Source organism: Bolinopsis microptera, chromosome 4 (assembly GCF_026151205.1).
Source record: "Bolinopsis microptera isolate Bmic1 chromosome 4, MBARI_Bmic_1.0, whole genome shotgun sequence".
NCBI classification, from domain to species: domain Eukaryota; kingdom Metazoa; phylum Ctenophora; class Tentaculata; order Lobata; family Bolinopsidae; genus Bolinopsis; species Bolinopsis microptera.
This window is the reverse complement of record NC_087075.1, coordinates 4,375,306-4,390,663: the sequence shown is the minus strand read 5'-3', so window position 1 is coordinate 4,390,663 and position 15,358 is coordinate 4,375,306. Positions and strand designations below refer to the sequence as shown.

General features: G+C 36.2%; 2 protein-coding genes across 10 annotated transcripts in view; both read left to right on the top strand.

Moving 5' to 3' along the window:
• The window catches only part of LOC134813869 (ephrin type-A receptor 5-like), a 71,172-nt gene extending 58,980 nt beyond the window's left edge, over positions 1-12,192 (top strand). The window contains exons 17-19 of the mRNA XM_063821762.1: positions 7,364-7,533; positions 9,709-9,824; positions 9,998-12,192. Of these exons, the coding sequence (XP_063677832.1) occupies positions 7,364-7,533; positions 9,709-9,824; positions 9,998-10,242 (531 nt within the window). The 3' untranslated portion in view covers positions 10,243-12,192. The remainder of the gene's footprint in view (positions 1-7,363; positions 7,534-9,708; positions 9,825-9,997) is intronic.
• LOC134813867 (titin-like) overlaps positions 6,178-15,358 on the top strand; it is a 100,048-nt gene continuing 90,867 nt past the window's right edge. For all 9 annotated transcript variants that reach the window (XM_063821758.1, XM_063821755.1, XM_063821756.1 and 6 more), the window contains exon 1: positions 6,178-6,181. The gene's annotated coding sequence lies outside the window, so the exon portion shown is untranslated. The remainder of the gene's footprint in view (positions 6,182-15,358) is intronic.

Here is a 15,358-nt window from a genome sequence, read left to right as displayed (position 1 = left end):
TTTATTTTTAAATGTCGCAATAATTATTTTTTGAGTGACTTTAAAACCCTAAAAATATTTGGGTTTGCCTACTGAAATTTGCATGCGACGTAGATAACGTAAATTTAAAACATATCAAAGGCTCGCCAACCTTTTTAAAGTTGTCAGCCGGCTCCAACGATTATTATTACCAATCCTAGAGTTTTGAGCGTACATAATTTTGGCTTTTAGTATGTACTTATATTATATATATAACTTGAGAGTTTAGCTTAGCTTGAATAAACTGTAGACCATGCTATAGGTATATAAATATAATCCATGGTTTTTAACCTAATTATTAATCGACCTTGAAAAGAAAGAGAACAAGACATAATACGTTAATACATATTATCATAATTCATTACAAGACATTATAGTACCATACCTAATTGTATGTTAGATACAAATTAAGTAGGGGGTTTTAACTGCAGCTGTCTACCGCCAGCTGTCTTAAAAATACGCTTTAGAATACACTGTATTTGTAAAACACTCTAGTAACTATTTTGTTACAAAGTTGAGTATTGTAAAAGTATTATAAAGGAGCTGTCGTTGTGTTACTGTTAACCACCAGTTACCCTTAAATTCCACTTAAATTTCTCGGTTTAACAAAAGTTTTAAAATTATAGGCCATAACATAACACTGCATAAGTGAGTATAAGTTTTATCTGCTAAGTGTTGTTATTAACTTCATTATTTATTATTATTGTTTTACGGGATCTGTTTGAGGTGTGTTGTTAATGAAACAAATGATTTAATAAAATAAATAATTCGATGAAACAGGTGATCTGATGAAACTTTTAATTTAATGAAACTATATTAGAAACTATATTTAACATAGCCTGTAACCCGAACTACCCACATCCCCTTTCCCGTCGTGTATTAAATCAATTTTAGGAAAACCAGGAATTTTTAGTAAAATGTAGGAATCTCCGTCCAGGAATTTGTGAATGGTCGCTATGGCGACAACCTCCCTCATCACACACCAGCACACACAAACGTGTACACGTATAAAGAATGCGTACTATGTGTACTCCCCAGGGAATATAACCCTCTCCGCCAGCTCCCAGTAACTAGTTGTCATCCGAGGTTATCTTGTGACATGAGGCTGTCATTAAGGTAGCGCTCTCTGCCAACCCGCCATTCGTCACCGCATAATTCACATATTTTGCACCGCATAATTCACATATTTTGCATGAATATGACTGTGCGGTTTAGGGATTTATACGTGTTGGAACGCATTGGGTGGGAGTTATGTTACGAGATATAGTATCCACATGAGTTGTATCAAATTATAATAAATTAGATTGATCATAATACGACCCTATGATAAGTTTTGAAGTTAAGCAATATTGAGGACTGAGAGAGGTTGGCATTGGTCATATTGTACTGTATCAATTTGCGATTTTGAATTTGTGAACGTCCTTAGAAAATAAATCGCTGTTTAATCGTGTAAGACCCTTACATGTGGTGATTGGGCCGACCTAGCTCGTCATTCACTGAACACTCTAGTGTATACAGATAAGATAACTACTAAACTCTCGTGCTCCTTTATAAAGATAAGATAACTACTAAACTCTCGTGCTCCTTTATAAAGATAAGATAATTACTAAACTCTCGTGCTCCTTTATAAAGATAAGATAACTACTAAACTCTCGTGCTCCTTTATAAAGATAAGATAACTACTAAACTCTCGTTCTCCTTTATAAAGATAAGATAACTACTAAACTCTCGTGCTCCTTTATAAAGATAAGATAACTACTAAACCCTCGTGCTCCTTTATAAAGATAAGATAACTACTAAACTCTCGTGCTCCTTTTTAAAGATAAGATAACTACTAAACTCTCGTGCTCTTTTATAAAGATAAGATAACTACTAAACTCTCGTGGTCCTTTATAAAGATAATATAACTACTAAACTCTCGTGGTCCTTTATAAAGATAAGATAACTTGTATTCTTTAATTCAGGGTAACATTTTTAGTTACATTAAACTATTAAAGGTAATTAAGAGGTAAACGTTTGACTTTTTCAGTAAAATAAATTACACGAATTAAATCTGTGTTTACTGTGATGTAGCCAAATATGCTATACGAATATCATCCGCACAGTCATAAAACGTTCTTCCAACAGATTAATTTCCAGGTTACTTCCTTACCTACCTATTAGAGCTTTTCATCTAGAAGTGAAACGAATTCTTCAAATTGTGGAGCCAGGGTGTGGACTAACTACTCATGGTTACAACATTTCCATCCCATTACATACTACTCAATAAATGTGATAGATTTGTGACGTTGTAATTAGTTTAAAACTAAATTATATCAATACTAGAAAACCCGTGGTCACAGGGAGGAAGCTAATAGTATTTTTTGTTAGTAAATTTAAATCGCGTCAAAAAATATCCTACACTACCGAAGATACAGCCAATTAAAATGTTGCTCGTACTAAACACAGCGTAATATCAACAAACCCGATCAAAATGACGTTAAAAGAATCATTGCACGTGCACGTGCGTGTAATAACCCTCGTTACCATGGTTACTACGCATTTTCATATTTTTCGTTTGATTTTCACGTGGGCGGTCGTACAGTGTACAAAAAGAATTCTCTGAATTATAATAGAGAGATGCATTTTGAGGTAATGTTCCTCTTGATCATAATCTCACATACATAACATACCTAACATTAATACAGATCTAGACATAATTACCAACTTAATACTGAAAAAGATAATATAATTACTTCTATAAATGATTAATTCGCTGTGTGGCTGAAAAATAACTAATTTCTCAAAGGCGGAACCCTAATCCTAATTCCTAGGACCAGCCTTTCTGGCGGTAATAAAATAATTTAAAACAAATATTCAACCAGCAATCGGATCTCATGTTGATTGATTGAATTGATATTTATATTTGAGTGTACGAAGGTACATTACGATATCTTTACTCTACTTATCGAGTTATTGTCTGCCAAAAAAAGGGGTCTGGACTCTGGTGTCGGTATAAATTTTGAAGTTATCGCTATTAATAGTTTGATGAGGTATTTCCGGTCAAGTTCTTCTCCTTACATGGGAATTTCACCGACCCATGTTTTACGTTTTTACATAAATTTAGGATTTGTGAATCTTAAGGGGGAGAGATATTGGACTGGGAGGAAATTTAAAACTTTTTTGATTGATACAGTAATTTAGAATAATTGAAATAGTTTTCTTGCCATTTATCAGTAATTAGTCTAACCATTAACATTTAAAAATAAAAATATTGCCCAAACTGTACTTTCACCTTTGTTCCAGAACCTCACTGAAAATTCGGAAACTTTCGTTTTTTTATTAGCATTTCACATATTAGAGCTGGGGCTTTTCCATATTTGTGGAATGTTGTTAATACTTTTAATTCTTAAAATAGCTGTAATATTTATTGCGTAACTGTGCGTTAAATTCTGTGGAACTAAATTCTTGTCTTGTGATATTATAGTTAATGTCATCATCACATTCATTTAACATTTTACTCAATATAAACATAATATTATATTATACATAATATATTATACATAATATATACTATGCATAATATATTACATAATTATATAATATAACAATAAATGTCTACAAAGTCTAGAGTCATAATCACCATCAGATACACATACTTATTTCCGACCTAAACGAATTTATATTGGGCTCCCATCCGGATTCAATAAGATTAAATGGTCTTAATGTCATTAACTCAGACCCAAGAAGCTAATACTATCTACATTACCATACCTTGAGAAACTTTAAGTGTGCAAACAACACACATTTTGTGCAGATAGGAGAATTACTCAAGGGTTTTTCCATTTTCTCCATAGAAAAAAGTCTCCATTTTATGCCATTTTATGCCCCCCCCCCCCCCCCCCCCCCCCCCCCCCCAGGCAGGGCATATCATACACACACACTCACTCAACTGATTTAATTCCAGTAATTAATACCCCAACATTCGATTAGATATTACCCGTAAATACCCTTGGACTGAATAGCATATTTTAATATATAACTTCTCCCAATTTGAACGTAAAAGCGCCCGTTTTCCCGTATGAAAACTTCAGACTAAACAATGCATCTGAGCATTAGGCTGCAAATACCTGGGATACCCTCCAGACTCCACACATAGCGTGGCTACATATTATGTGTACTCAGGAGTCAGGACTCTGTGTTTAGTTCAACTATACCAGCTATATTATATCTGACAAGTCTGTAATGTTACAGAGTGATCGTCAAACTAGGTTTAATCTGTTGATTATAGTTTTCAGAGCCATAAAGTCCCATGTAGGGCGTAGGGATTGTAATATCGTTACATTTCTCTTTACATTCCTAAGAGAAGGAGTTTTGATCAAAGAGTTCAAAGCGGAAATTAGGTTTAGTTTTTATTGATCAAACCGATCTCAGCCAATAAAACGAAACTACACGTGGCCGTGGGAGGCATTTTTCCCGGCCCCGGCCAATTTACAATTGACCAGGAATTAACAATGACCAGAAATGCGCTATTAAACAGTGAACTCATAACATCTTAATAACTGTCCAGTAGATTCTAAACTGCTCTGATAAATCATCAAAACTCAAAACCGATCAGTTATCTGAGGTTAAAGTTGTAAGAATATAATATTGTATAACGAGGACGTATCCCTGATATTCCCAAGATATCGCAAACAAGCAGTATTAACTATGATTTCCTGTTATGCCCGGGCCTGCATTCATACACCTCTGTCTTTATTTACATAACATTAAAGATTTAATTATATTACCTTTTGTGTATCAGTAAGAGAAATTATAAAATGTAATAATCGTAAGTAATGGATTTACCAATACAAATGAACCTTGAAAATAAACCTTATCAATGAGTTAAAACACCATTTTTCTACTGATCAATACTGTGCGACTATAATATCATGTCACGTGGTGTGACGTCATGTCACGTGGTGTGACGTCATGTCACGTGGTGTGACGTCATATCACGTGGTGTGACGTCATGTCACGTGGTGTGACGTCATGTCACGTGGTGTGACGTCATGTCACGTGGTGTGACGTCATGTCACGTGGTGTGACGTCATGTCACGTGGTGTGACGTCATGTCACGTGGTGTGACGTCATGTCACGTGGTGTGACGTCATGTCACGTGGTGTGACGTCATGTCACGTGGTGTGACGTCATGTCACGTGGTGTGACGTCATGTCACGTGGTGTGACGTCATGTCACGTGGTGTGACGTCATATTATAATAGACTTCTCCCCGGTCCCCAAACCCAGCCCCGTACAGCCCAAATGTACATAACTCAATATACCGTAGTTTGAAATGAGATTATCTCTGTAATACTATACCTACTCACCGCTCTTTAACAGGACAATATATATATATATATATATTTTCGGTCTTTATCTCAGGCGGTGGAAGAAGCTTGAAATTATATTATATAGTGCTATTAATGGAAATACAGTGATCTATATTGTAATATGTAATGTAGCAGTGTATAATCGGTATGTTGTGTGCAGCATTGAAGTGAGTGGAAGGCATTCTATTTCGGAGCAGTGATTGATTGGTGCGGTATTCGGAGTGGATAGTGCTCCTTCATAAATATATTTTGTACCTGGAATTTGTGGTAGTTAACGAGTTGCAACTTCTTTAAGTTAGCCCTAAATTGTTGAAATTTTACACATATTTGTAACGCATCATCAAGACTCGTGTGTGTGTTTGTGTGTGTGTGTGTGTGTGTGTGTGTGTGTGTGTGTGTGTGTGTGTGTGTGTGTGTGTGTGAGTGTGTGTGTAGGAGAGAGCGCGAGCGGTGCTTTTGGAATATTTTAGAAGACTTCTGGAACTTCTGGAAATATTACATGTATCTTACACGATATCTTACACATATTTTACACACATTTTACAAACATTTGACATATATTTCTATATTTGTAACGCATCACCAAGGCTCGTGTTTATGTAAGGGAGGGGTGCTCTTGGAATGTACGGAACTTTGAGATAAACACTCCCAGGATTATTACTGACTTGAGTTGTAAAGGTTATGGGTCGCAGGTTTGGGGGTTGCAGGTTTTTGAGTCGGAGATTTGTTCAACTCCTCTGTATAAAACAACATGTTATCTTTTTTATAAGCGTAAATTATAAATTATAGTGTTCCTCAATAAATAATTTGTAGTCTAGATAATATTACTGCAATAAGATTAAGTCTATGTAACCCTACATCTTATCTTGTTAATGAACTTACTTGAAGAACAATTCACATATTATTAAGTTATTACATTTATTTTTATTATAAATGTTGGAAGTTTTAGACCCTTCCTTCCTCTTCCTTACAGCTTTAGAAGAAGGCTGCTAGTTCATAATATATTGTCCAGCTTGATAATATTGCTAGTAATTGTAGTTTTGGATTCTTGCGGGGAGTTGGAGCACGCGACAGTGATTCTGGAGCTTTATTGGTCAATACTTGATATATAATAATGATATGTCAGTATTTAGAATACTGAGTATTCTCTGCTGCGTTTGCTGATTAGGGTAATCCCAGATTTGACACACTTTCAAATACAAATACAGAAACTCAGCATATTCCCGGTCTGCCTTTCTGCCAGCGAGATTTATTATTATGTCGCATTTGATTGGACAGATTCTGAGTCTTCAAAGACAAACACAATGTTCATTATGATTGTCTGTAATGCTGTGTAAAATAGCTCCAATACCGTTGACTAGAGCTTATGCAGAAATTGTACAATTTGCTTTGCTGTGCAGGAATAACCTCCATCACGTCAAGCTTGCTGCAGCGACCTATCAAATTCTTAATTCCCTGTCAAAACAACGCTGTATCGTCTACAGACTTCCTGTCACGTAGTATGACTTTATGTCGCGTCAGTTATCAAACCCTATTTTAATTTAAAACACTTTGAATGAACCCAAAATTATGAGACATACCACTACAGTACATGCTATGAAGCTTATGACGTTACGATCAGCTTTTTATGTCTACCCACATTTTAAAATTCACTAAAGCAGTCGTTGATAATGATCGTATTTCTGGTATGTGAGGATAAATATTATATAATATAGTATGGGATGTGACGTTAAGGTTTTACCTGTAATTGTAAAACTTTGGTTAGGGTACTGTCGGGATATTGCTACTAATCTTATCCACAACAATTGTAACTATTCAGGCAGTAGATCTTTGGTCTACAGTAACTGGTGGGGACGTGTAATTTGTGTTATTTTATTTCTGACACTTGACAGCAATTAACTTTAATCACACTTTATAACCTGAATAAAAACTGTCCAAACACAACACGTGACTAAAACACGCAACACGTAACTAAAACACACTATCCCGCAGGTTCTAAAGTACCTTAAAGACAACATAAAGCTGCCTAAACCAGAGGCTTGCCCGGACGTGGTTTACAACATTATGTTAACCTGCTGGCTGGACTACACCAAGAGGCCCACTTTCCACCAGCTACACTCTGAGTTTGATAAACTTATCCTCTCTTCCATTGACAGAAACAGGTTCGTGCTTTGCTCGTTTTTAAAAAATATTTCTTTACAAAAATGATGGGAATCTGAGGTAATCTATCTTTTAATTAATCTGAACACATCTATATTCGATCCATCTGAACATCTCTTGTAATACTATAATCTTAACCCGGATCATCATTTTCTATACAAACCAATACTAGAAACAATCCTGACAAGAATAATCTTTTTTAGGACCCATATCTCATGGTAAATACCCATTGTAGGATCCATATCTCAAATTCTAGAATCTTGACTCGGAGCCAATACTCAATACCGGACCTCCATGGGTGGTCCATTAAAATGTAAACTTTTACCCCATTAGGAATAATCTGCATACCTCTCATGCCTATCCTACTAATATAGCACGTGACATGCAATATAGCACGTGTCATGCTAATATAGCACGTGTCATGCTTATATAGCACGTGTCATGCTAATATAGCACGTGACATGCTAATATAGCACGTGTCAAGCTAATATAGCACGTGTCATGCTAATATAGCACGTGCCAAGCTAATATAGCACGTGACATGCTAATATAGCACGTGTCATGCTACAGGGGGGGGCAAAGTCAGTACATATATATGTTAGGTTAAAAGACCCAACGTATGTTTACTGACTTTTGGCACGTGACTAAAAACACATCATTCTTAAAATACAGCTACAGTAAAACCCTGATTTACCGCACAATTTGGAGGAAAGGAAAATAATACGGTAATTCGGGGTGTTTTGACCTTTTAGCCCCCGTCGGATGACAGTCCCCGCCCAGTACTGGTTCCCAATTATGGGTTATGGATAACAAGCACTCAAATAAGGGGTAATAATCAGCAACGAGCCTAACAAGCTCGTTTGACATCAGGGACCCACTTATTGACTTATATATATATATATTGACTTATATGCCGTATTTTGAAGGATCACGTGATAGCAAACTAAAAATGTGGACATTTTCCCTAACTTTGTGGAAGAGGGAAGAGTTAAATCGGGCTTTTATTGTATAAAGTGTATTATACAGTGTATAAGTGTATTACACACTTTATACAATAATGTTTACTCAACACCATAATATCATCTATATATTCTATAACTAAAAACTGGTGACTCATCTGATCTTGTTCTGACACCTTTAGTATGTACTTATAGTATGTACTTATAAGATGTATTGTGGAGAGCTGAAAACTAATCGATTGTCGTGTGAAATAGAAAAGTAAACAAAAATCTGATACTTGATGATGGTATGTAATACACGCGCGTTTGTAATAACTTGAATACTTTAGTCAATTTTCTTGGCCCTTATTGAGGGCGGTGATAGAGCTGATTGCTTCCCAACCAACCAGCGGAAACTTTTTGGTCACGTGATATTTTCAAAAGTATGCATATGGTAAAATTTTGATGTCTATTTGCGTTGGTTTCAAAGCCAGGTGAGCTTGATTAATTGACAATAATGTTTATTTTACTCCATCGGAGTGTGACGCTGCGGTTTTAGCTAAAGGAATCTCTGGAGGACGCGGTCATACTTTTTGTAGATTTTGGCACAGTTGCACGCGCGTTCTTATTGCGCGCTGTCTAGAAAATTGGGCTTTTCAGCACGTTGAACTGACGTTAAACTCGCTGGATCAAAGAGGCCGGAAATGCTGCGGCACTTCAGACCTTAGATTCATGTAGACAATCCTCGATTGCACTTCTATTGTACATTATTAGTTGTATGGTTTACAGGTCGTCTCTGGCAAAACAAGGATGCCACAATTTGGTTCAAATTAGGTCTGCAACACTGCAATGTTTTGAAAAATGAAGTACATTAATATAACGTGAGAAAGAGTGGCAACTACCGCTAGTTTCACTTATTGTCGTAAGTCCGTGTTAATAGTGTTAATCTGATCGAGTAATTTTTAGAAAATGACACAACGATTAGTAAAATGTGAAGCGAGTAAATATGTACTCTACAAATAAGTTAATTGTATACCTTGTGTAGTTGCTCGATTATAAGTCCTGGTATAGCGTCTTAAACCACATTACACAGTTTAATTCTATGCGACTAAAAACTTTATCAACAGGTCAAAATCAGCTCATCTCATGACATAATTAATTCTTACAGGTAGTTCAAAAACAACTAAAAAATTAAAAGTGTCAATTTGGTTTCATGAAATTAAGCTAAAAAATTTTCAGTGGTTTTCCTAACCTAATGAAGCAGTATGCAAACACTGAAGATCGGCTGATGTCCGTATCTGAGTGGTTACATGGGATGGGGCTGGCTCAATATGAGTCCCACTTTATGAACACAGGTATTTCCTCTTTTACTTAATTTACAATATTCCATTTTTTCAGAAGTGTTGGAATTGGGCGGCTGCTGCGAATAATTTTTTTTGGTTTTCTGTGGTATGCAGGTGGTTAAAACTGAAAATTACACGCATTAAATTTCAAACTTAAATCTCATTTTCACCGGGAAACACCACAGGATGGGACACTATCGACAGAGTTGTTCTGATGGAGGACGAAGATCTCCACAAAATCGGCATCACACTTGCTGGTCACCAAAAGAAGATCAAAACTGCCATCGACTTCATGAAGTCCAGCACCAAATCCAGCCATCACAATTTCCTGAGCATGACCCCGGAGGGGTCGCTTCCGCGGTGCAACACGCTGCCCCCCTCGCTCTCGTCACCCTGCTTACCAGCGCCGCGCTTTGGGACTATGACGTAGGAACTAGGTGGCGGGAGGCGAGTTCTCCCCTGCTGAGTGAGATTTGTTTTGTTTTTAGAGATGTGCACTCCGAGGTAAGATCAGATAGCGCAGCTCTCACCCTGAGCAAGAGAGAGAGATAATGTTTGTGTGTGCAAGAGATTAGATCCACATAAAAACTGATGAAGTGACTGCAGTACGTGTCCTTCACGTGCCCGTCACGTGTCCGAGGTGATTTAAGAAGTGCTGAGATGAAAAAAGATTCTAATCGTTTGAGAGATTGAGTTGTGTGGCAGAGGTCGCACCTCCCTCCCTCAACACACTGACATGCGACGCGATCACGTGATTGGAGTTAATTTAGACTGCTGTGCAGATTTATTTGCAGAAACTGTATTAATATCTATCGTTAATTTTGCTTCTTTGTTTCTATTCCTCGTGTTCAAGGGCTTGGAATTTGATTGTTTTTTTGATGAATTTCCCCTTTCAATTTTGATTTTACAAACTTTCGCAAAATATACTGACTCGTTGCGTTTGGGATTCAAACAACCTTTTAAGCAATATATAATTTATCAAGTGATATAGCAAATACGTTATGTTAAATAGGAACGATTTTTAGGGAACACTTTTGCATAGATAGGTTCAAATATTTGATATATTGATATGGTAACTGTAATATACATACATTAGGCGATGTACATTGTACATTAGGTGATGTATTCATTTAGGTGATTGATTTTAACGAAAACCTTAGATTTAATTAGATTATCTATATTATATTTGGCAACGTTTTAAAAACTAAGATTGTTGCCGTCTCTTCAACTAGACAAAGCGGCCATTTCCGAACGAACATTCCTTCGTTTAGTGTTTTTCCTTCTAATTCATGAATAATAAGGGGGTTATTATGGATTTAGGGTCTGAAACGGTCGCTTATATAGACGAATTTGTAAATGTAAAGATTTTCACAGAGTCATATTATTAGCGCCATTCAAAACAGTAGCGAAATACATGATCCTTCCGAAAACCACCATTTTGGTAAGAGTTTATGTTTTGTCCTCGCAGAGAGGAACCATCTAAAAAATTTGGTCGACAATTTTAGCATGACCAAATCCCGCTTCTAATCTCTAGGAAGGTACCGTGTAGTTCGCCGAGATGTTTGGTTTTATACAACCGAAAGTCTCACTTTATTTTTGTTTGATTTTTACAACGTTTTTATTTATACCATAATATATAGACTCATCGACATGATTTATATAATTCAATGTTTATTGCGTTTCATATAGTTTATCTATTAATAGATATATTAAATATATTATTATATTACTCATCTTCACCGTAACACGTTACAACATTTTTATTTTGTCCAACTCTGATTTTTCATCCAATTTATATGTTCCGAAACCGTTATTCTTTTTTTGTTTTTATGCGCTCAGGTCATTGATACGTTTTACCGATGATTTGTCACGCAGCAAATTTAAATATTAAAGTGAATTAACTTGGAAATAGATAAGCTGACTGTTGAAAAAATATTAAGAAAGCGTTGCTTGAATATTTTTAGAGTGAAGCTTAGTTTTTGAAGTTTTTTTTTCCATTTTTGAATGTTAAGTATTTAATGTGGAAGGTTTACAGATCAGGCTACGATTTGTTAATTAATTAACTAATTAAATAAGTAATTAGTTAGTTAATTAAGTAATTGGTCAATCAGTAGAGTCAACTGATGGGTAAAATAACCGATCAGTAATTTTAGCTAATATTTAAAAGAATACAGATACACTGTACGGGAAAACACAACGACCATTTTCGGCCATAATTGTCGTCGACAATAAAATTTGGCCTGACTGACATTTTGAAAGATGGTGGTTGTGTCACGCCCATCTTTATCAGAGTTGTAGAGTCTTTAGTTGGTTCTGATCTGAGAAATCCAATATAGCTCATACATTATTTGAAACTGTTATGTTTAAAGCTAAATTATCATCTGCTGTGTTTTATTTGTTCAAAATTCTTGAAATGTTTGTACCAGTGCTAAAATTGTATGATTTGAAGTCGATAAGAAGTGTGCTTAAAATTGTAACTGTACAGCTCATATCATTTCACTCGCCCGTAATTTGTCAGGTGTCTTTGGTTTTTATGGTTGGCGCAGGTTGTATCTCCATCGAAAGCCCATCCAATTTGATAGACCTGTATGAAATATGTATGTAACTAGCTTGATTCTGCAGCAATAAGTTGGTATTCTACTACCAAAATTGAACATGGAATCGTTGAAGATTACTTTCGAGGCACCTCAACAAAAGCAACTCACGATATTGTGCTTTTCACGGAAAATACGTCAGTAGCGTTTTTGAGCTTGTTAAGAATAAGGGGTCACGAGATGGTATGTCTTTCTCTATGATAGTTAAAAACTAATGAACTAGCTATTCATGAATTTATTGGGCAGCGCTCAGCCTGTCAATCTGAATTAGCTCTGATACGTCCGGTGGGAACCTGTAAGACTGGCCTCAAGCTCGCCATTTTTGAGATTCGAGCAAATCGAGGATGTTCAAAGGGTGCAGGATAGGATGTTCAGCTCGACAAAATACCGGTAGAAATTATTTCGTAGGCCCTAAAATTACTCCTCCAGAATCCAGATCCAGTCTTACTCTTCAATTGGACATAACTCAATAGCTGAAGTCGCTCTGATAAGTCCGATTAGAACCTAGGTAAGACAGGCCTCCAGATCACCATTTTTGAGATTCAAGCAAATCAAGGATGTTCAAAGGGTGCAGGATGTTCACCTCGACAAAATATCCGTAGAAATTATTTCGTAGGCCCTAAAATAATTCCTCCTTATCCAGTGTTACCCTTCAATTGGGCATAACTCAATAACTGAAGTAGCTCTGATACTTAGTGTAAGACTGGACTCCAGATCACCATTATTGAGATTCAAGCAAATCGAGGATGTTCAAAGGTATAAACTATAAGTCATGTGTTTGAAAATATTACCGTAGACACGTCTTTACTCTTTCGCCCCAAGGTTTGAGACCTGGAACGGCTCAAGGGACCCATCAGAAACAAATTTGGCTAGGGTAGACTTTCTGAATATGGGGCAGTTTTGCGCAATTGACCTCGCCATTTTTTGGTGCTTTTGCGATATCCAAACCCACATATCTCCACTTCTGATTGGAGAAAGGAGATCAACTTGGGTATGCATGACAGAATATTTTGACGAGCTCAACAAACCTTTGGTTTACAGTAAATGTCACATCGCAAAGTTGTGAAGTTTAATCTGGCCCACCAATTGATATAGATTTCTGGAGTACTGATATGAGGGGTCGTTCACATACCTTATCGGACCTTATTTGGACGGACATTAATTAAACGCTGGAGGCCTTAACGTTCATTTTAATGTCCGTTCAAATAAAGTCCGTTCATTGAAGGTCCGTCCAAGTTAAAGTCCGTTGAACTTTTTTCAAAAATTCGAACTTTTTATCAAGAATATGACAACTATGAGAACTTTATTGTGCCGTAAGTTAACGGCGGAAAGGTTTTCCTTGGTCTGCCGGAGGCACAGAAAACTTTACTAGTATATTATGTTTTCAAGGGGCACTTTGCGGAAAAAGTCAACGAAATTATGGCACTCAACAACATAGTTCATGAGCTAGTCCCCGCCAACATTACAAACTTGTTCCACCCTCTACATAATATATTAGTTATTACGGTAAATCGTGTTGCCAAGGACATTGTCTATTAGACGAGACTAAAGATTTTCTCCAATATAAAATTGATTTATAGATTGCAACAACCTTAAGCGCTTGGTACATCGACTTTAATTCTATTTTAAGTCTATATAATTAATAATTATATGCACCCGGGAATTGAAAACTGCAAAATCTTGCAGCTTCGGCGGGAAATTAAATTACCACAATGATATCAGAGTTCAGACTACGCAATATGTAAGTCAACGAAAATAAATCCCATGGAAAAAGCGCTCTTGATGAATCGCTAATGAGAGCGGGAACTGGAAAAAGGACGGTATTAAGCAAAACCCTTGCAAATCTGATCGAAGATATCTGATATTCCCTCTAAGAGTTACTCCCAAGCTCCCACACTGTAAAACACTAAATCATGTTGAGTCCTAAATAATGGTGATAAGTGCAGACCAAACAGCAAAGCCAAAAAAAAAGAAAAGGGGGGACCCCCAACCCATGTAGGCGTAGCTGAGACACCTCACAGCAAGTAGACCAAAGTGGCTCTTGCTTGTGAAAGGTGTATCAACTCCCCGCTTGGTTCAGCTAGGCCTGATGGAGTTCTCTTCCAATTATTCAATTAGACAGTTATATATAGTCATGTGAGCCTAATGACCATTAATATTATGAAAGTCTGGAAATGGAGATCAAGTTTCTAGCTGACTCATTGAAACTGAAAAGACGTTGAAACTGGGATAAAAAACATTACACGAACGCCCAAAAAGATGAACCAATTGATATGAGCAACGTTTAAAATTGAACAGCGTTTTAACGTTGTATTTAATTTTAGATTGTGAATGAAAAGTTTTTAAACGTTTTGAAGGCCAACGTTGGTTAATTTTAAAGGTTAATTTTTTAACGTTGAACTATTTCATGCACAAAAACCCATTTGATGAAGATGATATGCGATATTAAACAGTGAAACACTGATCATGTACACATCTTTTAACATTTTTACTGCTTAACGACTGCTTTTCTTACTTACTGTATAAAAATGGATTTAAAAATAATTTTCTGAAATAAAAAAACGTTTAAAAAAATGAAAAAAATTCGGATTTTTGATGGTTTGAGTGCCTTCTAGCGTTCATATTAATGTCCGTTCATAATTATGTCCGTTCATTTAATGTCCGTCCAAATAAGGTCTGATAAAGGTATTACGTAATCAACTGAGGGGGAAGGGGGGTTTCCAAATGATTATGCTAGTGTAATTTTCACACAATATTTATGTGTAAAACTGATTACTGAGAGGGGGGGGGTTAAAAATTGTCCAAAAAGTGATTACGTAATAATGTGAACGACCCCTAATAGTAATATTGCTAAGTAAGACTGTAAGAGGGTTTGCATTTGTGCCAGCGATTAAAATATCTTAAACTGGACTTTTCCGGAGATTTTATGGTTTAACACCAGATCTTTCGTTC